At 35.9% G+C, this 21,116-nt stretch overlaps 2 protein-coding genes across 2 annotated transcripts; both read right to left on the reverse strand.

The window, feature by feature from the left end:
* Positions 1 to 225: 225 nt before the first annotated feature.
* Positions 226 to 3,892, reverse strand: LOC116170857 (vesicular glutamate transporter 1-like). The gene is made up of 8 exons (XM_031487390.1): positions 3,735 to 3,892; positions 1,916 to 2,084; positions 1,571 to 1,804; positions 1,350 to 1,524; positions 1,049 to 1,303; positions 720 to 996; positions 551 to 671; positions 226 to 497 (listed from the first exon to the last, which is right to left on the reverse strand). Exons 1-8 carry the CDS (start codon positions 3,803 to 3,805, stop codon positions 315 to 317), a joined length of 1,485 nt encoding a protein of 494 aa, XP_031343250.1. The 5' UTR covers positions 3,806 to 3,892; the 3' UTR covers positions 226 to 314.
* A 3,404-nt stretch (positions 3,893 to 7,296) lies between these two features.
* LOC116170860 (sialin-like) lies at positions 7,297 to 16,673 on the reverse strand. The gene is made up of 8 exons (XM_031487394.1): positions 16,535 to 16,673; positions 9,304 to 9,475; positions 8,849 to 9,082; positions 8,627 to 8,801; positions 8,318 to 8,572; positions 7,993 to 8,269; positions 7,821 to 7,941; positions 7,297 to 7,769 (listed from the first exon to the last, which is right to left on the reverse strand). The coding sequence occupies exons 1-8, from the start codon at positions 16,591 to 16,593 to the stop codon at positions 7,608 to 7,610; spliced, it is 1,455 nt and encodes a 484-aa protein (XP_031343254.1). The 5' UTR covers positions 16,594 to 16,673; the 3' UTR covers positions 7,297 to 7,607.
* Between the last annotated feature and the right edge of the window lie 4,443 nt (positions 16,674 to 21,116).

The raw sequence follows: 21,116 nt of genomic DNA on the forward strand, positions 1-21,116 counted from the left end.
TAGCAGAACACGATGTTACCTTAGTGTAATTGTAAGTGTAAGATGTACTTATAAGTACCTAATCTTTCTCTTACAACTGAGATGACCTTTACATGTAAGCAATAAACCCCACTCTAGCGATTCTTCTAGAATATTCTCGAGGTGCCATCCAGTCGGTAACCTACTATAAGGAATAAAAGCGGATGTGAGTCATTTCTTCAAAACAAGGCTAGAAATAAGATCGTCTCCAAATAATTATCTTTTATCTCTTTTATTACCATAATGTGTTAAAATTAGACTATAGCAAATCGAAGTGATATTATATAAAAAAAATACTAATCAGATATATGTACAGAATGTTCGTCGTTACTTTGCCTTTCAGTCGTAGAATTGTCTGAAGCATTGTATTGTTTTGCCCAAGGCTGCAGTTCACCACTTGCAAAAACTCCATAAAATATGGCACCACAAACATATATGCAACTGCTTATAATAAAAACTATTTGCCACTCAGAAGCGGTCTACAACAAATCCAATTTAGTAATAACAATTCCATAACACGGTTTATACTTACAGGTGTTGTGACAATATAACCGGATACAATCGGGCTTACTATTCCAGGAATCGTTGCTACAGTATTGCTTATCCCTAACAATACGCTAGCATGCTGAGGCGCTATGTCTAAGTGGTTGACTCTGAAATTAATATGTGTCATGTGAATGTTTTTGCACTGAATATTTCACCCAAAGCCTGAAGCTTGTAATCCTCCTATGCCGACAGCAAATGAAAGACATATCGTACTTCCAATTGGCGAAAGTAGATAGCCCGCTAGCAGTAAGAAGACCGCCTGTCCGATGTAAGCGACGCAGTTAAAGATTTTTCGCACTTGAGTAGTGTTCAGGATTTTTTTTTCTTGTAACCAATCGGCGAGATGTCCAGCAACCTGAGTAGTTATAGACACAACCAGGTAAGGTACAGCAGCAACAATTCCGGTCGACGATAATTCAAAGTTTAATGTATCTTAGGGGAAAGTGTCATCGGTTTCCTCATGGTATACTGACGCCACACTCACCTTTCATAAAAGTCGGTAGTTGAGTTAAAAGGGTGTAAAAGCCCCAGTTTTCGGTGAAATGAGCCACAACGATCGCCCAAACTGGTACTGACGTTATAATGCTTCTCCAAGGATGTTTAGCAGTTCTATTCACTTGTTGTTCTCCTAAAGACTCTTGAATGTACCGTAGCTCTGAATCACTAATCCGACTGTCTAGAGTGGGAGAGTCCGCGATAATGATGCACCAACATACAAACCATAGTAAAGCAATACCACCTAGAAATGGTTAAGTTCCGGTAGATGTCAGTCAGTGTAAACTCACCTGTTACGTAAAATATAGATTCCCACCCTAGTGTGTCTGCTAATAAAGCGCTTAGAGGCATAGCTACAACTGTTCCAACGTAGCAACCAGAAAACGCGATCGCTGCCAAACGGCTCCTTTCTAACGGTGGTGCCCATTCGGCCCATATCGCATGTACACAAGGATACGTCACGCCCTTAGTAGGCCACAGTAAAAACCAAGGCACATAATTCAATGCTTACCTCAAACAGTCCCTCTAATATTCGCACCGCTATCAGCAGAGAAACACTCTGTTTGGCAACAAACGGAGAAACCACAGTTAACGCTCCTGTTACGGCTATGCCAATTCCGAATACGTGTTTTCCGCCGAACTTGGCGGCCATCCATCCACCTACGAGTTGTGTTACGATGTAGCCATAGAAAAACGAGCTCAGTACGTATCCTTGCACTTTAGAATCCCAATCAAATTCGCGAATCTAAAATTTCTATTTATGATACCGTCTGCGTAAAGGGTAGTAATTTTCGTACATTCCTACGGCTTTAGTATCTACGGTGGTTGTAAATTACATAATTTACTTTATACTTACAAATGCAACGGTCCCATTTTCTTGCACCACTTCGGTTTTCGCCGTCATCGCTACAATCGCTATGCTAAGATTGGCTCTTAAGGCATATATGTTGAAGAATCCAAAAAAAGTTAAAATCGCCACCACATACCTTCTTCTTTTCCATATCATCCAAATCGGCCATGATTGACTAAAATGGTCGAGAATAATAAGTCGACAGTAAAATGTATGCCTTATGGCGTTTCAGTATAAGGGTGAAGATCATGAAAGAGATGTGGGACGCCTTTTTTCTCTCGTTATTTATGTTCAAATAGGCTTTTAGATAGAGGGTTGTAAAAGGTCGCTATTTGTCTACGAAGGTAGAGAAAGTGGAGTTGGATAAAATTAAATTTACACTTTCACCTTTTTTTTCTTTGTCGGGATACCCGCATTGGACTATTACACCGCTGGAACATTTTTTAAGAAGAGGAATTTGAATATGATATTGTTTTGAACATAGTATCGCAGTAGCATGGCATATAACTTCTTATTCTTACAGTCGCCAATGTGTATTTTGGAGTTTTCTCATATACAGTGTGTCCAAGATAAGAATGAACAGCATGGGGAATTTTTTTAAGTTTTAAGACTTGGGAAATTCCGATGAGTTGCGAAAATATCTGAAAAAAACGAAATGAACCATATTCGTTTAGCATGACTAATAAAGAATCATATTGTGACATATATATTTATATCCGTAATAGAAAATGCTATTCAGCCCAGAAAAAAATAAAAACGAATAGTGTTAATTTCGGTTTTTTCGCATATCTCGCAACTGATAGGAATTTCCAAATTTTTAAAACATCATTTCACTAAGCCCTAAAATCGGCAACTTTTTCTAATTTAACCGACTGTGTATTTCTTATGTTTTCCGAGGTCCCCGCGATGTTCATTCTTATCTTGGACACACTGTATACCATAAACTTGGTTTTCTAGGTTTCTGAGTAAAATGCATAATTAAATTACCTTGGAGACGATTATTACGTGACATCGGTACACTTTAATTATCATAACAACTACAATCATATAACGCTTTTATGCATTTGATAAAACCATTTTGGCAATTACCTTTAATCGCGGACAAGTACAACAATGAATTTTGTCAGCAATAATCGTCTTTCATTTCCAAGACACCTTCTTACACAAGATTTTTGCCCATACCCAAATATCTGTCTATATCAAGGTGAAGTGAATGATGTAAGCCGTATGAAAATTTTTTGGACACATTCCAATTAAGTTAATTGAGAACAAAAAGAGAAATGGACAACTGGTATACAGCAACGCACTGAATGGTACACTTACTTGCACAGAGAATGGCATTGCGTGTCTGATTCCGTTAGTAAAAATGAATTAGAAATTTTTACCATAATCGTAAACCGTATACTTTACCTTGAGTTTTGAATTCAATTCAATGATAAAAGACGCAAAGTATGGCACCGAATTATCACCGGAATCATTGCCTTGCTTCATAAATCTTAATTTGTTAAAAACGATAAATAAATATTTTGCCCATGTAGTAGTACACCTTGATGGAAAATTGCCGGTTAGTAAACTATTATGTATTGCGGAAAGGCCGACTTTCAGTTGCCTCTCCTACTTTCATCGATTTTAAATAAGAGCATAATTGGAAGACCATGAAAGCATTTCAATGATATTGGCATAATGTGTGTACGAATAACCTTGATTTTGGTTGGACAGATACGAAAACTTTATGTACCTAATGTTATTTTGAAATGCGAGTTTTTTTCAAAAAAATTGGCTTTTGTGTCCATATCAATAATTTAAACTATATTAAGCATCTTACCTGGTCACCGTATCACTACTTTTGTTACTACTAACGTTATAAATTTTACTTTTTTGCAACATATTTATCATGGACACTTAACTACTCTCAGCTTGCATAGCCAATGGTAACTGATCATGCATCCACGATAAGTACCTTCACAAAAATGAAATAGATTGCTGTTTGGTGTCACATTATTACGTATGAACCGTCGTAGGTCCGGAGGTCGTAACTTGAGTAACTATTTGCAAAGGTATTATCTTATAATCCCTTAAATCTCGTAATGAACAATCTAACCTTGCACTAGGTGGTGCGTATTAAATTAATAGTAGGTATTTAAGGTCGTTAATTATACGTAGAATATAGGTTTTAGGAGTTGGGGTCAGCACATTAACAGATCATTCTACAATAGACCCCAAGATATCCATTGCATGACCATATCGATATTAAAGCATTTCTTCACTCAACGATACTACCTACTATGCGTATTGTAGGTACTCGTAAATGCTGTATTGGGAAAAGACGTTATTTCTTAATCTTCATTCATATTTTCTTACAATAGCTAGGAACCTGTTAAAATGTAATTCTTTCGGCAACTCGAAAAAGCACGTAGCTTTTAGGTTTCTCTGTAGGAAGTTTCTATACCGATCATAAGAACACATTTTTTACAACAAGTAGGCAAAAAAACGTTCAATGCAAAATACAACTGTCAAGATATGTTTAAGTATTTAAACAATGGTTTAAGAGTACCCAGGTCTACAAATATGAGACTGCCTTTTTTGCATAAAAACACGTTTATGGTGTAAATTATTATTATTTTAGTGTTTTTTTATAAATCGCGACGAACATGTGGTCCTTTGAGCCGGATGTGCAATTAAATATAACATAATAAATAAAGTCACGTAATAGAAAATAAATAAAAATACAACATAGGGAGAAAGTAACCGGTTTTCACGGAACCACGTTGCACTTCAAGGGAGGAAGGTGGTAGATCCTGGGGCGTTATAAAAGTCCGCGGTAAGTCGGTGGTTCTCATCCTCTCAAGTTTGACGGTAATTATGCAGGATACCATGAATCGTTTTAAACGCAGCGCAGCGCAACGGTCAAACGTTGATCACTTAGAAATGTTAAGAAAACCACAAAATGTGCGACCTGTTCTGCAAAACGTATTACCCTTAAATGCATTAGAGATATGTAGATACCTCCAGATGGGATCCTTTAATTGCGGCTCTCATTGTAGTTAATTTTTACATAGAGAGAGACATAGAGAAGAGGAAACGACCTTGTCCAGTAACCTACTAAGCCTTTGGGATATAAAAGTATAAAACTGTCTTTTTCGACAAGAAACGATTCAATATTTTGCATTCGATTACCTTACCCATTGTAGCGGGTAGTCACTTTGAAATTAAAAAAGAAATTTTTCGAATTTATATTTTGGTAAACATACGAAATTTATACATGTACCGCTACATATCGAACTTGAACGAAAATATGGGCGGAGGTAACAAGCCATATTAACAAACGTATTGCGGCAAGCGAGCGCGGTTGGCACGATCTCTTCGTTTCTATCCGTTCTGTGAAAAGTCGAGCACGTGACGAAAATGTAGGTTTACAATTCATTTAAAAGGGTACGCTTGTCGCGATTGTTTCGTTCATAAAATAGGGCCCGTTTCGGAGGGCTCGAGTTCGTGAGCCGAACTCCGATTGCCGATTGTGCGGGCGCGTGCCATTTTGTGTATGAGAGATTTTATTCCGCGTATGTGGGAATATTCGTGGTCCGGTATCAAGAACCGGGATGTGCATTTTTTTGAGTAAATTTTATACGGTATAGTCAAGAGTTAGCAGTTTAACAACCGGTATTAAGTAGCGAGAAGTTCAGGTTCGTGACTAATGGCTAGTTACAGGTAATGTACATACCTGTGCAAAAAGACGAATTGCAGTAGATTGTGGGACGAAGGAAACTTTTTTAGCGGACTGATGCATAGCAAGGTCGTGAAATCTTAGTGCAAGGTTCGTTGATACTAATACACTTAAGCGAAATTAAAAATCAATTTATTGGGAGGTGACTGTTTTACACCTCGGGAACTAGAAATAACCTTTGTGTTTAAAGACATACGGTAAATATTTCCAAGACAATTAATTCGTGCTTCTTGCTCGCAACAAAACCTATAAGATTGGGCAAAATTTAATGCCAATACAGTGAAAAAGTGGTATTTTATCGCTAAGCATAAATAACCACGCTCTCGAGTATTACTTTTTCAAATGTTGAAGCTAGTTTGTTTGGATTCGCCATTCATACGAATTTTACTTCTGTTAAAATTGGCCTTCATCACGAAGATAAAGTACAGGGGTTTAGATGTACCGTGCAGGAGGATCTGTTTCCATATTTCTATGAAGAACTACCTTTTCCAAGGAGAGACAAGATCAATTCGTAGCAAAAGAGAATTTGACCAAGAGAGACTGTATTGTCAGGAGGTTTTAGGTAGACAATGTTAAACTTTCAAAGAGGTAATACGTACTATTTGTGCGTGAGATTGTCCTGGGATCCAATATTATAATATTTATATTCCTGTGTCTTAAAATAGGCAACTTGTTAACATAACAAGCAGGCATTTATATAGTAGATAAAGTTTCTCTCCAGAATAATAGCAGGGACATCTGGGAAGCAGAATCAAATAAGTTATTCGAGCAGTCCTTAAAGATGCCAAACAAAAAACCATCCCTGCACAAGATAATGGAATTCCTGACGCACATATCCTTAGACCAGTGGCGGACCTAGAGAAACTGTTCCAGGGGGGATATTGTGAAAATAAAACTTTTAACTAAGTTAGGGATGTAATGGTAATACTGTAAAAGTACTGATAATACTGTAAAAGTAATGGTAGTACTGTAAAGTTGTCTATAACCTTTTTGGTCTTGTCGGAGGGGGCAATTGCTCCTTTTGCCACCTGCTGAATCCGCCACTGTCTTAGGGATGAAAGAAAGAGCTGATTGGCAGAATCGCGCATCCATACAGCAATTTTTTTCTTTCAAATTTGATGTTAATATTGAAATTACTGTAACGGATTACAGGAGTACAAAAATAGGGTATATACCACAGGACACCCTCGGGACTATAACCGCACACACTTTAGTTCCTGGATAAATAATATACTATTTTGTCGCTATAGGAGCCGATTTTTGACATATCATGATTTTCGAAATTAGATATGACATTTTACCACCTACGCTGGGGTGTCAGTAACACAGATTTAAAAAGCGTAGTTCTGTTAGTATTTTAGAATACGTCATATTTTTGTTTAGAAGTTTGCGTTTTATGAGGTCCTAATGGCATGAAAAAAGCCCAACAGGGCGTATTTCCGTGTGCCACTCAAAAAATTAGTGCTCAAAGGTCCTCAACATTTTTTTTTATTACACTTGATCTGCGTATAGAATTAGATGAATGTTAGCTATTTTTTATTAACCCTTAGACTCGAGTCTACACCTTATTTTTACGCCAACAGTAAGACGTTTTAGGCACTACACAGTGAGACAAAGCGAGAACCGGCTAAAAACGTCTAAAAAGTTGTGTCAAAGTTTTATTATTATCAAGATTATTAATTACTATACAATTATAAATAGGTAGGTACATTTTAATTAAATGACGGATAATGAACAATGCATTGCAATCCCCTTATCATTCTGTTCCATTTTTTTGATTTGAGAATGTTTGGGTTTATTATTGAAGCACACTCAAGGTCATTTTGGAGAAGTACCTCGCCGGAAGAGCACCATCCATAGGTTACCATCTTAGTAACATTATCTGAACCCTTTATATAAAGAATATTAATAGTGTGCGTTTTGTTATTTTTAAAGGAATAACAAAAAGGAATTGTCAGATGTGAATACGTAGTCTTAATTGTCACTGTGCTTCACGTATATAACATTGCTTTTGGCATTGTCTGTATAGATCGCCCAAGGTTGCACGTTACCACTAGCAAAAATTCCATAAAATATAGCAACAAATATATACAATGCGCTGCTTATAATAAACACTGTTTGCCATTCATCTGCAGTCTACGATATGAAATATTTGACATTTTATTCGTAAAAATGTTGTATACTTACCGGCGTTGTAACTATATATCCAGTTAAAATCGGACTTATTATTCCAGGAATAGTTCCCACGGTATTGCTTATTCCTAATATTACACTAGCATGCTGGGGGGCGATATCCAATTGGTTCACTCTGTAAATCACCGTTTTGAGTTAATTTGTGATTTTGTAAAGTGCCACCTACGCAGATCCTGAAGCTTGAAATCCTCCTATACCTACAGCACACGTTAAGAAAATTGCACTCTCAATTGGAGATAGTAAGTAGACCGCTAATAACAGGAACACAGCTTGTCCGATGTGTGCTATGCAGTTAAAAGTCTTTCGAACTTGAGTAGTGTTCATGATTACCTTCTCTTGCAACCAATCAGCGAGATATCCAGTAACTAGGCTAGTTATGGCCAGGACAAGGTAAGGTATCGCGGCAACAATCCCCGTCGATGGCAAATCAAAGTTCAAAGTATCTTAAGGAACATTTAGCAACAATATCTGCCAAAGATGGTTATAAATACCCTTCATAAACATCGGTAATTGAGTTAATAGGGTGTAAAATCCCCAGCTGTCTCCGAAGGTAGCTACGATAATGGCCCACACTGGTACTGACGTAAAAATACTTTTCCAAGGGTGACTGAAAGTTCGACAAACTTGTTGCTCACCTAACGCCTCCTGGATATAGCTCAGCTCCGAGTTGCTAATATATCGGTCTTTGGTAGGAGAGTCCTTCACAATAATGCACCACAATAAAAACCATAGTAAAGCAATACCTCCTAAAAATTACAATAATTAATGTAGAAATGAAAAAGAAAACTATGGAAACACACCAGTGACATAGAATATATATTCCCAACCTAACTTTTCCGCTAACAATGCGCTTAAGGGTATAGTTACCAATGTTCCAATGTAACAACCAGAAAATGCCATGGATGCTATACGACTTCTTTCTAATGGCGGTACCCATTCCGCCCATATCATATATACGGAAGGATACGTCATACCCTTGACAAAGCATAGCAATAATCTGTCGGATAATTGAACACTTATACCTCAAATAGCCCGTCTAGTGCACGTACTGCTATCAGAAGGTAAAAACTTTGTTTGGCAACAAATGGAGAAATTATTGTCAATGCTCCTGTTGCGGCAATACCAGTTCCGAATATGTACTTTCCACCGAACTTTGCCGCTAGCCAACCGCCTGCCACTTGTGTTATTAGGTAACCATAGAAGAACGAACTTAGTACATATCCTTGTATCTTAGAATCCCAATCAAATTCGCGAATCTAAAATTTTTGGAAGCATTCTAAAGGGCGTCATTTTCTCTTAGGGCATTCATTAAATATAAACTGATTCATGTGATCTTTTATATTGTAATGAAACTATGTAAGAGGGGACAGCATCAACTTTTTACAGATCATTGCAGTCGATTTTGAGGTTATACTGTGCTGTATTTTGAATTTTCAAAATAAGTGTTATCAGTCTATTATTATATATTTACACTTACATATGCGACAGTCCCATTTTCTAGAATCACTTCTGTTTTAGAAGTCATAGACACAATCGCTACACTAAGATTGGCTCTCAATAAAAATTTATTGAAGAACCCAAAGAATACCATTATAGCTACCACATACCTTCTTCTTTTCCATATCATCCATACTGGCCAATATCTTTCCCTAAAATAAACCAAAAATATCAAGTATTTAGTTTTTAAAAGATTCCTTAATCTATAATCCACTAGAAAGGGTACATCGTACTTAAATATTGTCTGTAGTGTACCGGGGAATGAATTTCTTTCAACTATTTTCAACAAAATAGATAGAATGGCTGTTCCGCATTCGGTGTTCCTTAAACATATTTATCTTTGTATATTTAAACAATATATGGAACACTTAAAAGCTGTGTAGAGTTAATTTCGCTGACACATTTATATGTAGATGTATAGTAGTCGCATGACCTTATTGCTATCGGACCAAATATTGAACATAAAACTTTCGCGAAGAAGAGGTAACTTGCGGTTATATACCGCGTGTTTTCTTACACTTCGGTATTTCAAATGTCCCAGTTTCTATTCAAATCTATGCAAAATTTGAAGTTGAGAAATTCTTGAATTATTTTTCGGAAATTAAATTTTCGGAAATTCACGAAATAAACTGCCTTTTATAAGACAAACGAGCCATTATTTTTAAGATCTGTTGAAATAAGGACAATTAAGACGTAAAAACTGTCCAAAAATATGTATAGTGTTCGGAAATGCATACGAAATTTCACAGTTGAAATTGAAAATGCGAATCTTTTTATATGGAAATTCTCTTTATTCTGTTGACCAATGAATTATAAATTGAAGTTTGTAATTACATCTGAAATAAAGTGTTTTTGTAAAAAAATTGTGCAGCTATTGTAGCATTTTAAATTATTACTTGTATGCGATTTGACAGAACCGTCACGTTCTTGACAGGTCGTTATCGAATCAATGCCATTCTTGTTATTTAAACAACAGACCGCTTCCTGTGTTTGCTATTTAACAGCCTATGCACTGTAGAGGTACAAAAGAAGTTTTCTGAAATACTAAATCGCCCTGGTAGATTGCATCTACGACACTCATGTGTTGCAACAGTTTTCTAATTTTTTCTATCAAATCCAACTCCAATGGCTCCATAAATGATAAAATTCATGTAATACAAACAGCTTCAATTTACCCATAGATTGATATCTTTAAGACCACGCAAGTTTAAATTTTCCTTGAGAAAGAATGTTAAACTGAATCAAACATAGTTTACAACCATTTTTCTTAAAGAAAAACAACCCTTAATTTTAAAGGAAATAAAGCACTATACCTCATTTATACTCATTTATTCAAAATTGGGAAGACCTAGCAGTCCACAATGATTTCGTGGGTTAAAGTTTCTTTGTTACCTATCTACTTTTATCATATTTGAGCTTCTGGCTTTAGTCATTCAGCATGATCGTCTGTTTCCAAAATTTTAATTTGTACCTAGGGGGTTATCACCCAAGGTTCTGGAGTGTAATATGGTAATACATATAATTAAAAATATATTGGCGTCGCGACCACATTCAAATTACACCGTGCAGACAAAAATATGCTTATGTAATATTGTATAAAGTACTTACTATTAATATGCCCAGGTAAAAAACGTAAAATTTGAACTACATGTGTGACTATATGACAATTTAACTAAGAATGCAGTACAGTGGCGTCGCGGCGACATTCGAATTACAGTTGAGACCAAAATATGAATAAAGTAGTTATATAAAGTACTCACGGTCCCGTCATTTAGATTGTCGTTTTTATTTTGCTGTACTAATTAATACATTGTATTACATTTTCATTATTTTTTACTGTTTGTGAGATCAATTCTCCATAAAACTTTACAATCTGCTTGATCGTTTTTAGCGTACCTAATCTATAATCTAATCTACTCTTTAAACTTTAAATGGATTATCTTATCATAAGGTGATAAACAGATCCAATAAGTGATAAAAACATGATGTGTGATGTGATGAGGACGATAAATTCTTTGTGTCTCCCTATTACATGCTGTCTTATTGTATTGTATTGTATTATTGAATTATACAGACTAAATTAAATGGAAAAAAAATGTTTATGTTCGACTCGATCATAATACGCTGAGTTATGACACTGTTTAGCGTCCATAATCTGCTACTTTATTGGACTAGTCCATAATGATAAAGTAATTTGGACTCCTGTCACTTGTCAATTTGTTTGGAAAATGCATTTTAAAATTACGATCTGTTTTAAAGAAGAAGTACACGGAACAGAATGCTATAATTTAAAGAACACATATCTATATTATACATTTCAATAATTATAGATAGGTACTCAATTAATGTTAACAACACAGTTGTTGGTAATGTTAATTCCCGATGTACCTTTTTGATGCAATATTTCGGTGGTCTCTACGGCTTTTAAATTTCTGAACGAAGAATTTGCCATAACGATTCCCGTTCCCAAAATTTTGCTGGCAACACTAATTTTAGAATTGTCAGATCTCTGTCAGAATCTCCTTTTCTTTTGAGGTAAGGAATTAGGCTGGGAAATTTGCTTATATCCACTCCCTCATTTAAATTAATTGTCGATCGTAACATCGAGTACTTACTCCATAAAGAAGAACTTTTATAGGAGACCAACTCACTAAAGTACGCCAATATACAGTCTTCCGTGGTGCAATTGATTTTCTTCCCCTAGTACCACCTTCTGTATTCCCTGTATGCCGCCTCGTATACAGTTTTTGATTTGCTTGGTAAAAGCATTTCTCTGGCATTGCAGGCTAATTGTTGTATACTGTTGGACCCATCAATTTCTTCTGGACTCATCTTGGGATTCATAATTAGGTACAGAGAATTAGTTAATACCCAACGAAATTGACACTAGGTACACATCAACAGATTTTTTTCCAAACAACACGTATCTATGACAACACAAAAGGCACACTATGTTATTTCTGGTTATTAAATAGTGAAATCTATACCAAGTTTCAGCAAATTTTCAATACATACATGAACTACATTTTCCGAGTCGAACATAAAGCTAAGTATGTTACTCGTACATAATCAGACTTTATTATCTCGTCTTTTTTATTGGCCTCGCGCGCAAGCGCGCTCTGCCAATAAATTCGACTCGTCCACTAAAGTCATAGATTATGTACTTGTAACATAAATAGCTATTTTCTGCGATGGATTGATTTATGCTATTATTGTCTTCGTACAGGATATAGCCTACTGTAATGATAGTAGGCATACCATTGGCCACCATATATAGCAGTTGGATTAGCATCTAAGCATTTGTATCGATTAGCAATCATTAATGAAGGAACAAGCAGTTGATTGATCACGAAGAAGTGGTATGTGCACATTTCTAGTCTAATGAAATATCATTCCCCATACTTGGCCCTCGTTTAACATTAAATATACGTTAAATAATTACGATGGCTTTTATTCCTGAAAATCCTACACTCAAAAAGAAATAATGAATCATGATTAAGACATTTAAAACAAAATTTGATACTAACATTTCAGAAAAATTAATTCGATTTGTCGTTGATTTAGTAGGCTATAACACCAGTCGAACGTGTTTTCGAAATTGTAATTTTGGGGATTTTTAGGGGCGAGTATGGTAAGTTTGGTGGCAGAGAGCATGCAGGGTGAACTATAGACGTAGGAATTTAAAATTTTGAGTTGGCGATTGTTTTTTATGCATCATCTGAGATCCAGAGCGTGTTGGCCTTTTTATAGCCTTAGAATGTCGTGGGCTCCAGCGTGTTGGCGATAACAAGAAATAAATTTATCTTAATTACTTTTGCGTGCTCAAAAACCGCAAAATCAGGATTAGATACAGTAGTATGGTAAGAATGCAATTTAACATAAAACTCGGTGCGTAGGTTTTCTAGGAACAACCTACCTTTCGAATCGGTAGATTCTGGTTTGTTCTTAAAAAGAAATGATTCACTTAATTTATTACTAGACGCCGTTGTAAAAGAGGCATTAATTAATTGAAAAGAGATAGGTAGGGAGTAATCCGGAAAGAGTTTTTGGGAGGTGCAATCTCTGGCCTTCGTAGCGAAAAAATCTTGGACAAGAAAAATTGGTCCGGCACAAACATCTTTTTTCAGGCATTGTTGTAAACGTTAATTTCACGCGAGTTTTCCGAAAAATCATAACCGCCTGAATATTTTCCGTCAGAAATTCGCACATAAAAAAATTACCCAGTTGAGGAAAGGATTTAAGCTGAACTAGCGTGTTTAATCGTGGAAGTAAATAAAGACAGCCGTTATCGGTCAAGGGCGAGTTTAATTAGATGTGCCGTTAATAAATGCGCTAACAAAGGATTATAGTTAACGGTTGGACGCAAATGAATTTTTCCCTCAACAAATGAGCAGGGGTCGATCATCCCGTAATAAAAGCGATTGAAGAGACAGTTACGGAAAATGCAGGAATATTTATAAAATATACAAGACAGCGATTCGACTAGTTCCAGCGAGTAGTCTACAGGTAGGCCATTTTAATTAAGGACTAATTGCTGCAAAGGGAACACGTGCGTTATTCCCCAAAAGAACAGTGTGGTTTTGTCAGAGGGTTTTTCTCAGGCATACGTAGCTTCACATTATGTTGAAATCTACGAGGCGAATGCTAGAGCAGTACTCTTCCCTCTCAGCACCCTTACTCCGTTCCTTTCGTTCCCATACTTAACTTTACTTATCCTTACATTCCCGTTCTCTGGCTGAAGAGTCAGGAAACCCTGAGCAGCTCGCCTCCGGTATTCGACCTTATCCTTTAGTTTTTCTATGGGAGCGGTTCCGTCGCATTTTCATTTGCGTTGGTATTTCTTCTGTGTTATGTTGGAAGGTCACAAATTCCAACTTCAGCCAGTAGAGTACAGACTCTTTCTCTAATCAAGCTGGATAATATCCATGTAACTTTAGAAAAAATTGAAATAAACCTCTGCCGCGTTCAGAGTAGGGGCGAGTATAGAACAAATACGATTTCGCGGGCTGGACATTTTCCTCCAAAACGTTTTTTAACTTTTATAATAAAGCCATAAAAGTACCGAATGATAAGTTTGCGACATCTCTTACTTGTTTATAATGTTATAATGGTATTATTGGTAATATGTAGTTGTTGTCAAGGATCTATATTATTTATATTTTTCGTCAGGAGAAAATCATCCTTCTTACTCTGAACATCGACAATGCAATAATTATATCAAGGACAAGCGAAGGAAAATTAAAAAATTAATAGACCTGAAGGAAGTAATTATAATTTTCCGAGCTTGTCCGTAGGTGTAATTATTACATGGTAGTTTTCGTTTTATAAAAACCCTGTAGTGTATTATAAATTGTATCATGCGAAGTCATTTATTTATTTTTTTTCTAGTTAAAATTTATTTTGCCCTAGTTTCAAAGAAAATATCCCTGTAAATAGATTCACCTCTTGCTAGTCTTGACGAACGTATATTTCGTGTGAAAGTTTTGCCGAAAGAGTAGTTTTTAAAAATAATTAAAAAGGAACATGACTACGGCCCACGAGGTAGGCTCATTTTATCGAATTTCATAGTAATGGTTATAAGGTGTCAATAGACGTGTAAATTTGGCTCCATTTTTGTTTTTCTCAATATGGGGTCAAATTTGAATTTCTGTATACGTTACCTGCGGGCAGACTACTAATGGATAGTGCAATTTTCTGTTTCGATTTTAGTTAGTCGTGGACCAAAGTAATATTTCCTGCATATACAATAAAAAAATACAATTATACCACCTCAAACATAGATTATTTAAGTTACGAAAGAGATTATCAACCCCTTATTGGCAAAAAGGCTATTGCAAACAAACCATAGCGTGATCTATATTCTATCTGTATCACTCGCTTCCCTGCGAGTGATTACATTTTAAAGAAAAATCCTTTTTTATTGCACCATCTGTAATAAGTTAGTATGTCAATAACTTGGGTTGGTAACGAATAAACTAAGTGCCGAACACGTGTCGTTTGGGAGATACGTCCCCAAGACTTAACAAAATTTACGGTTCTTCATTTTTGTTCACCAATAGATATAAGGCGGAACTGGCCCACCCGCAATATTTTGATACATTTAATTGATACGTCTTATGAAAGCTCATCTTGACCTGGAACGAAAACAGTCTGAGCGAGTATACAGTGTGTAAAGCGATGGGGTATACAAGAGGGAATTTAAAAAAAAATATGATTTATGAAAAAAATTTATTCTTCATGATATTTTTTGCTTGCTTTGAAAGTACCAATAACGTTTCGATAATCTAAAATTTATTTATAGAAATCTGGAAAAATAATAAAATTAATTTTTTTAATTGAAAGTTATTCTACATTATAATAAGATAGCGTATTGCTATCAAATCACAAACAATCGAAACGTTATTGGTACTTTCAAAGCAAGCAAAAAATATGATGAAGAATAAATTTTTTTCATAAATAAATATTTTAAAAAAATTACCTCTTGTATACCCCATCGCTTTTCACACTGTATAAATTGAAAAATAAATCTATATCGACTGACAGCAATCTGCATGCAGAATATGAACAACAATCTTTCGTGGAAAAGAGAAGAAAAAAAATTTTACCATGGGTATAAGTAACGAATTTACGATTGTCTTCTTTTAATTGGTTACCAACAAATAAATTTAAAACCGCACAATGATTTTTTAATGAACTATAAATAACTATGCTGGTAAATAACGTTCATTATTGTTTGTTTAAATACGGGGATTTATAGCATTATTATGTAATGACATTAAATAACATGAAAGGTTTTAAGAACAGGTTACAGAATTTCTGACGCTGCGATTACTGTCATAGCATGTCCCATTAAAGAACCACATCTGTTAATAACGGCCTAGGATTACTCATTATCGTCAGCGGAAAAAATTTAATCAGTTTCGTGATTTTCAGGCCCCTTTAAGTTAACATAAGATTTTTTTTGATATATGGAGTGCAACACTACCAAACACTAGAACCCTCCGATTTTCACCTAACGACTGGACCACTATATCCATGGTCATTATGTTAAAACGTGCGTAGTAGATATGAGTTACTGCCCACGTATGTCGTAACTTTTCATGTCAACGCGACGGTGGCAAGATGACGATGGTTGAAGACAGGGCGAGATGGTACGGCGCGTGTTGACAATTTACATAGGCCATTCATAAAACATATATTACATATCTTACCCGACCTCTGCATCATTTTGGTTATTATTAACCTGGTAGCTATCAGTTTTGGGGAACATATCAACACTCGCTTATAACGGCTATGCACAACATTCGAGAGCTACGACTGGAGACTTGTTAATTATTACTAAAAAGCTCATTTAAATCAAATCATAGTGTATGTACAAAGTTTAATTATTGTCATTCATTGTATTATTCGCATACGTAGCTTTGGGAACGTATTTTGGATTCACCCACTACCTCCACATTACAGTTTTCATTGGCCTGGTGGCTCTGCAGCTAGAGAATACGCTGGGAAAATGTCCACACATGGACGGAGTTGGTATTCTACGTAGTTTTGTCGCCAAAGGTAATAGGCGTATAGGGATGACAGCTCCCTTGATAGGCTTTATGTTAACATTTTTGAAACTTCTTTCGTTCTTAAATTGTATTTTGTAATCTTTAAAAACGGAATTCTTATTCAGATAAAATTATAACTTGGATTTCTTGATTTAGATAAAATAAAATGTAACTATATTGACTTGGAGACGATATATTGGCCCGTATGAATAAAAGTAAGCAAATGCTTATACTTGCAAAATTCAAAGTAAATACTCGTAAGTGCTCCTTCGCACTGGGCGACTTAGCAGCGCTTCTAAGCAGAAGGACAGGACGCAGTGCAGCGCTGCTAAACCATGCTAAACAGACCAGTATGAAGGGGCAGTTACGAGTATTTACTTTGAATTTTGCAAGTATAAGCATTTGCTTACTTTTATTCATACGGGCCATTGTGTAAAAGAAATAAGAACGAAAAAAATACACATCTTTAATTATTCCAACTGCAATATGACGCGTTTGCATTTGACACAATCATTTTGGTAATTAATCACAATTAAATTAATCACAAACAACTACAAGAATACATTTTTATAGAAATAATCAAGGTTATGTGAACTGAGTTATGTAAATCGTACGCAAAATAAATAACCTTTTGACAGATTGCACTTAATTGAAAACTGAAAGAGAAATATACAACTGGCGTACAGCATCAAATCCGAACTTCCCGTTTAGGCAAATGTGAACTATTATTTATAGAGGGAATCCCAACTATATACCACTTAGTCAGACTGCACAAATACACTACCAACGCCGCATTCACATTCATTTTGATTACAAAACCCAAAATATCTATTCCATTCCCACGAGTATTATTAGAATTATCCATTTGAGAGTTCTTACTAGACTTATAATCGGTGTTGGACTGAAAATACATACCCAGTGAATGGAAAGAGTCCATTGTCGCTCCTATCCTCAAATACGGTAAGGATCCACTGATCCCTTCGAGTTATAGGTCCATAAGTGTAGCTTGTTGTATGGGTATAAGCTTCTGGAAAGGATGGTTAACAGTGGACTGATATGGTAGTTAGAACTAAATTGACTCGTACTACACCAACAGGCGGGTTTCTGCCGAAACCGATCCACCACTGATCAGCTAGTGTATTTGGAAAGCGTACAGCGCAACTTTTGGGAACAGGGAACATAAAGTGGAGCGAAATCGGGCAAAAAAGTCGTCTAGAAATGGGAAAAAAATTTTTGAAGGTATAACAAGATCAGACCTAGTAGAGTATGTAGATATTGTAATTCTGCATCCGAAATGGTCTTTTACGACATTTTCCGGTGGTCATGACATTTTTTATAGTCAAAAAACCACTCAAAAGTGTCTTCATAAAAATTTATGTTTTTAGAGATTTACCCCGGAATATCTCGGCTCCCGCATGAGATATTGTTATAATTGTTTCAGTTCTATAATGCCAAATAGTAAGCGCTTCTAACTATGCCTATTATATCGAAAACATGATATTACTACATTATCATAATTGCCATCAAAGTCAATAAATCGATTATTGAGAGGCGTAAACTTCACTCTGCGAGAAACTTTTTTATTATTTGAGGAATCTCTATACATGTATCGTACGAATTGTAGCTGATAGTCACCAAAAGTTTTTGGTGAAAGAATTTTAGTGATAGGTCTTACCGTTTTCGAGTAAATGGTATTTCTATATGCAGCTCGTGCGCGCCCGCGGTCGGCTTAGCAGCGCACTTGCTTGGCTGCTATCGGCGCCGGCCGGATAGCCGGCTTGTCACCTGTAGTGGAGCGAAATGATGCCAAAAACTATAATGCCAAATGGAAAACGGAGCTGTTCTGCATATTATATTGAAAACATAATCCAACTACATTATCAGAAAAAAATACGAAAGTCGATATAGTATATTAAGATACAAGTGTATAATCAAGTCTTTAAAGCACGCGCAACGAGTTTAAGGGCACGACGCAAAGCGGAGTGCCTTTAACGTTGCAAGTGCTTTAAAGACCAATTATACACGTGTATCTTATAGTATTTTTTATTATACCTGCAGTATAATTTAAAAATAGGAAATACAATGAAGTCATATTGACGTTATACTCAAATATACGTGTCTAATTAAGTGGGCTGGGTGTTCGTAATTTCACGATTGCCATGGAAATGTCACTTGACGTTTGCTTATAAAAATCATCGTCTTTGTGAATTAAACGATTTCCGTTGAAAAAGATAATACACCGTCCATTAAATCGATTGTTGTAAAATCTAAACAAACGTTGGTAGGTGTAAAATCCAACTCCAGTAAAGCCTATTATAAAGAATATGAAAAGTTGTTTCCATGGATGAATAGGACGTTACTTACGAATACAGTCTTAAATGTGGTGTCACACTATGCGTTTTTACCGCTCCCGCTAAAACGCTCCTGTTTGATGGGATGATAATATCACACGTTATTAAATGGTACCAGTCACATATATGCGTTTTCGCCGCACCAACCGGATGCAACCGCATCCTGCTGCCGCTGCGCAGGATGACATGACAACCACAATGACATGAAACCACGTGTTGTTGCATGTTGGTTGTCATCAGTTGTCATACTGAGCGTTGCAATCGGGTGTTTTGTTAGTGCTTGTTCACAATGGACATAAGCGTAACAAAAACATAACAGATGCATAATTCATAATGTTGAATAGTAGCAAACCAACGTAGGTGTTCACAATGATTACATAATTTTTATTTTTTTGTAAATGTTTGCGTATGTTTTATGTCCTACCGAAAGGGTACATAAAAAATACATAAAGTTGGGTCGGTTTCAACTTTACGTAGGTTTTATGAAAAATCTAGTGGAATTAGGTGTATTTCTGTTGGGTGCAAAGATGCAGCACTGCGCTGTTGGTTTGACATTTCAGTTACTACGTCTAACGTCGATGACATCTCTTCTGCCAACATAATCTGGTTATTTTTAAATTGGCACACAGTTTTTGGCGCATTATTTCATAGTTTGGTGTTGTTTGGTCCTTCGTGTGTTGTTCTTTGATTATATCCAACACGGCATGGAAAACATATAGACGTCGAATTACTGATTAGTTTGGTGCGATTAAAACCCTAATTGTTTAATAAAGGGGACAAAAGATATAAGGTTAATAGGTGATCGAATAATCCTGGTGTATGAAAAAAACCATTCTTCATCATGCAGCTTCATTTCTAGACACGCTTAAATTCTTAAATTCTCCCCTTTTCTCTCGGTATCGATTTATAGGTCTGACCCACCAACGCCGTTTTTGTTTTGTAACAACTTTGTCTCTCTGTCTTCTTAACAGTAAAAGCAATAAAACTGTTGAAATTTCCATCTCAGTGACACACACATATACACCACAAATAATATTGCTATGTTCTTGACGTTTTGCCGAGTTTAAATTTTGGATTTGCGCCTACGCAGATAATTATAATCTTACGGTCACTGTGAACACTTTCTCCACCTGCGTAAAATTATGTCTTATGTCAATATTATGTTTTATGTATCTGTTATGTTTTTGTAACGCTTATGTCCATTGTGAACAAGCACTTAGGTTTACAATGTTTGATGTCGGTTTATTCATCGAGTGCGTGCATGCAAAAACTGCACTGTGGGAAAAACAATCTAAAGAGTATGTAGATAAAAACTGTAGGGAGAAATCATGGGTAGAAATTGAATTTTTGGACGGTAATATACAAAAAAAATTTTCTTGTTCATTCGAATTTTTTATTATTAGATTCTCGTCCTGAATTAAAAAGATCAATCCAATATTGAGGATATTCTGCTTTCGCAATAACCCCTCCGCCTCAAACGCACAAACCATCTTTAACAATAATTGAGGCATGACACTACTTAGACTGCCAAAATATAGCAAAAACGCATCCCGTTAGACCGGAATAGTGTGACAAGTAGATCTCATCCTGTCAAACCGCATCCGTTTTAGCGGGAACGGTAAAAACGCATAGTGTGACACCACACTAATGCTGGCATATATGAAGGAAATGTCAAAAGTATTTAAATCTTCTATATTTTGGTGCATTTATTCAAAACTTTAAAGCAATGCTGCGATTAAAAAGTGGAACAGATTTGGAAGCATACCCTAAATTACGCGCGTTTGTGAAAGCTTCAACGAAAGGATAGGTACAAAAGCCAAAGAAATGTTCTGCATTTATAGAAAGCGACCTAAGATTTTTTATTTCATCCAGATGACAGTTTCAAAAGTCAT

Source organism: Photinus pyralis, unplaced genomic scaffold, assembly GCF_008802855.1.
Source record: "Photinus pyralis isolate 1611_PpyrPB1 unplaced genomic scaffold, Ppyr1.3 Ppyr1.4_LG5, whole genome shotgun sequence".
Taxonomy (NCBI): Eukaryota; Metazoa; Arthropoda; class Insecta; order Coleoptera; family Lampyridae; genus Photinus; species Photinus pyralis.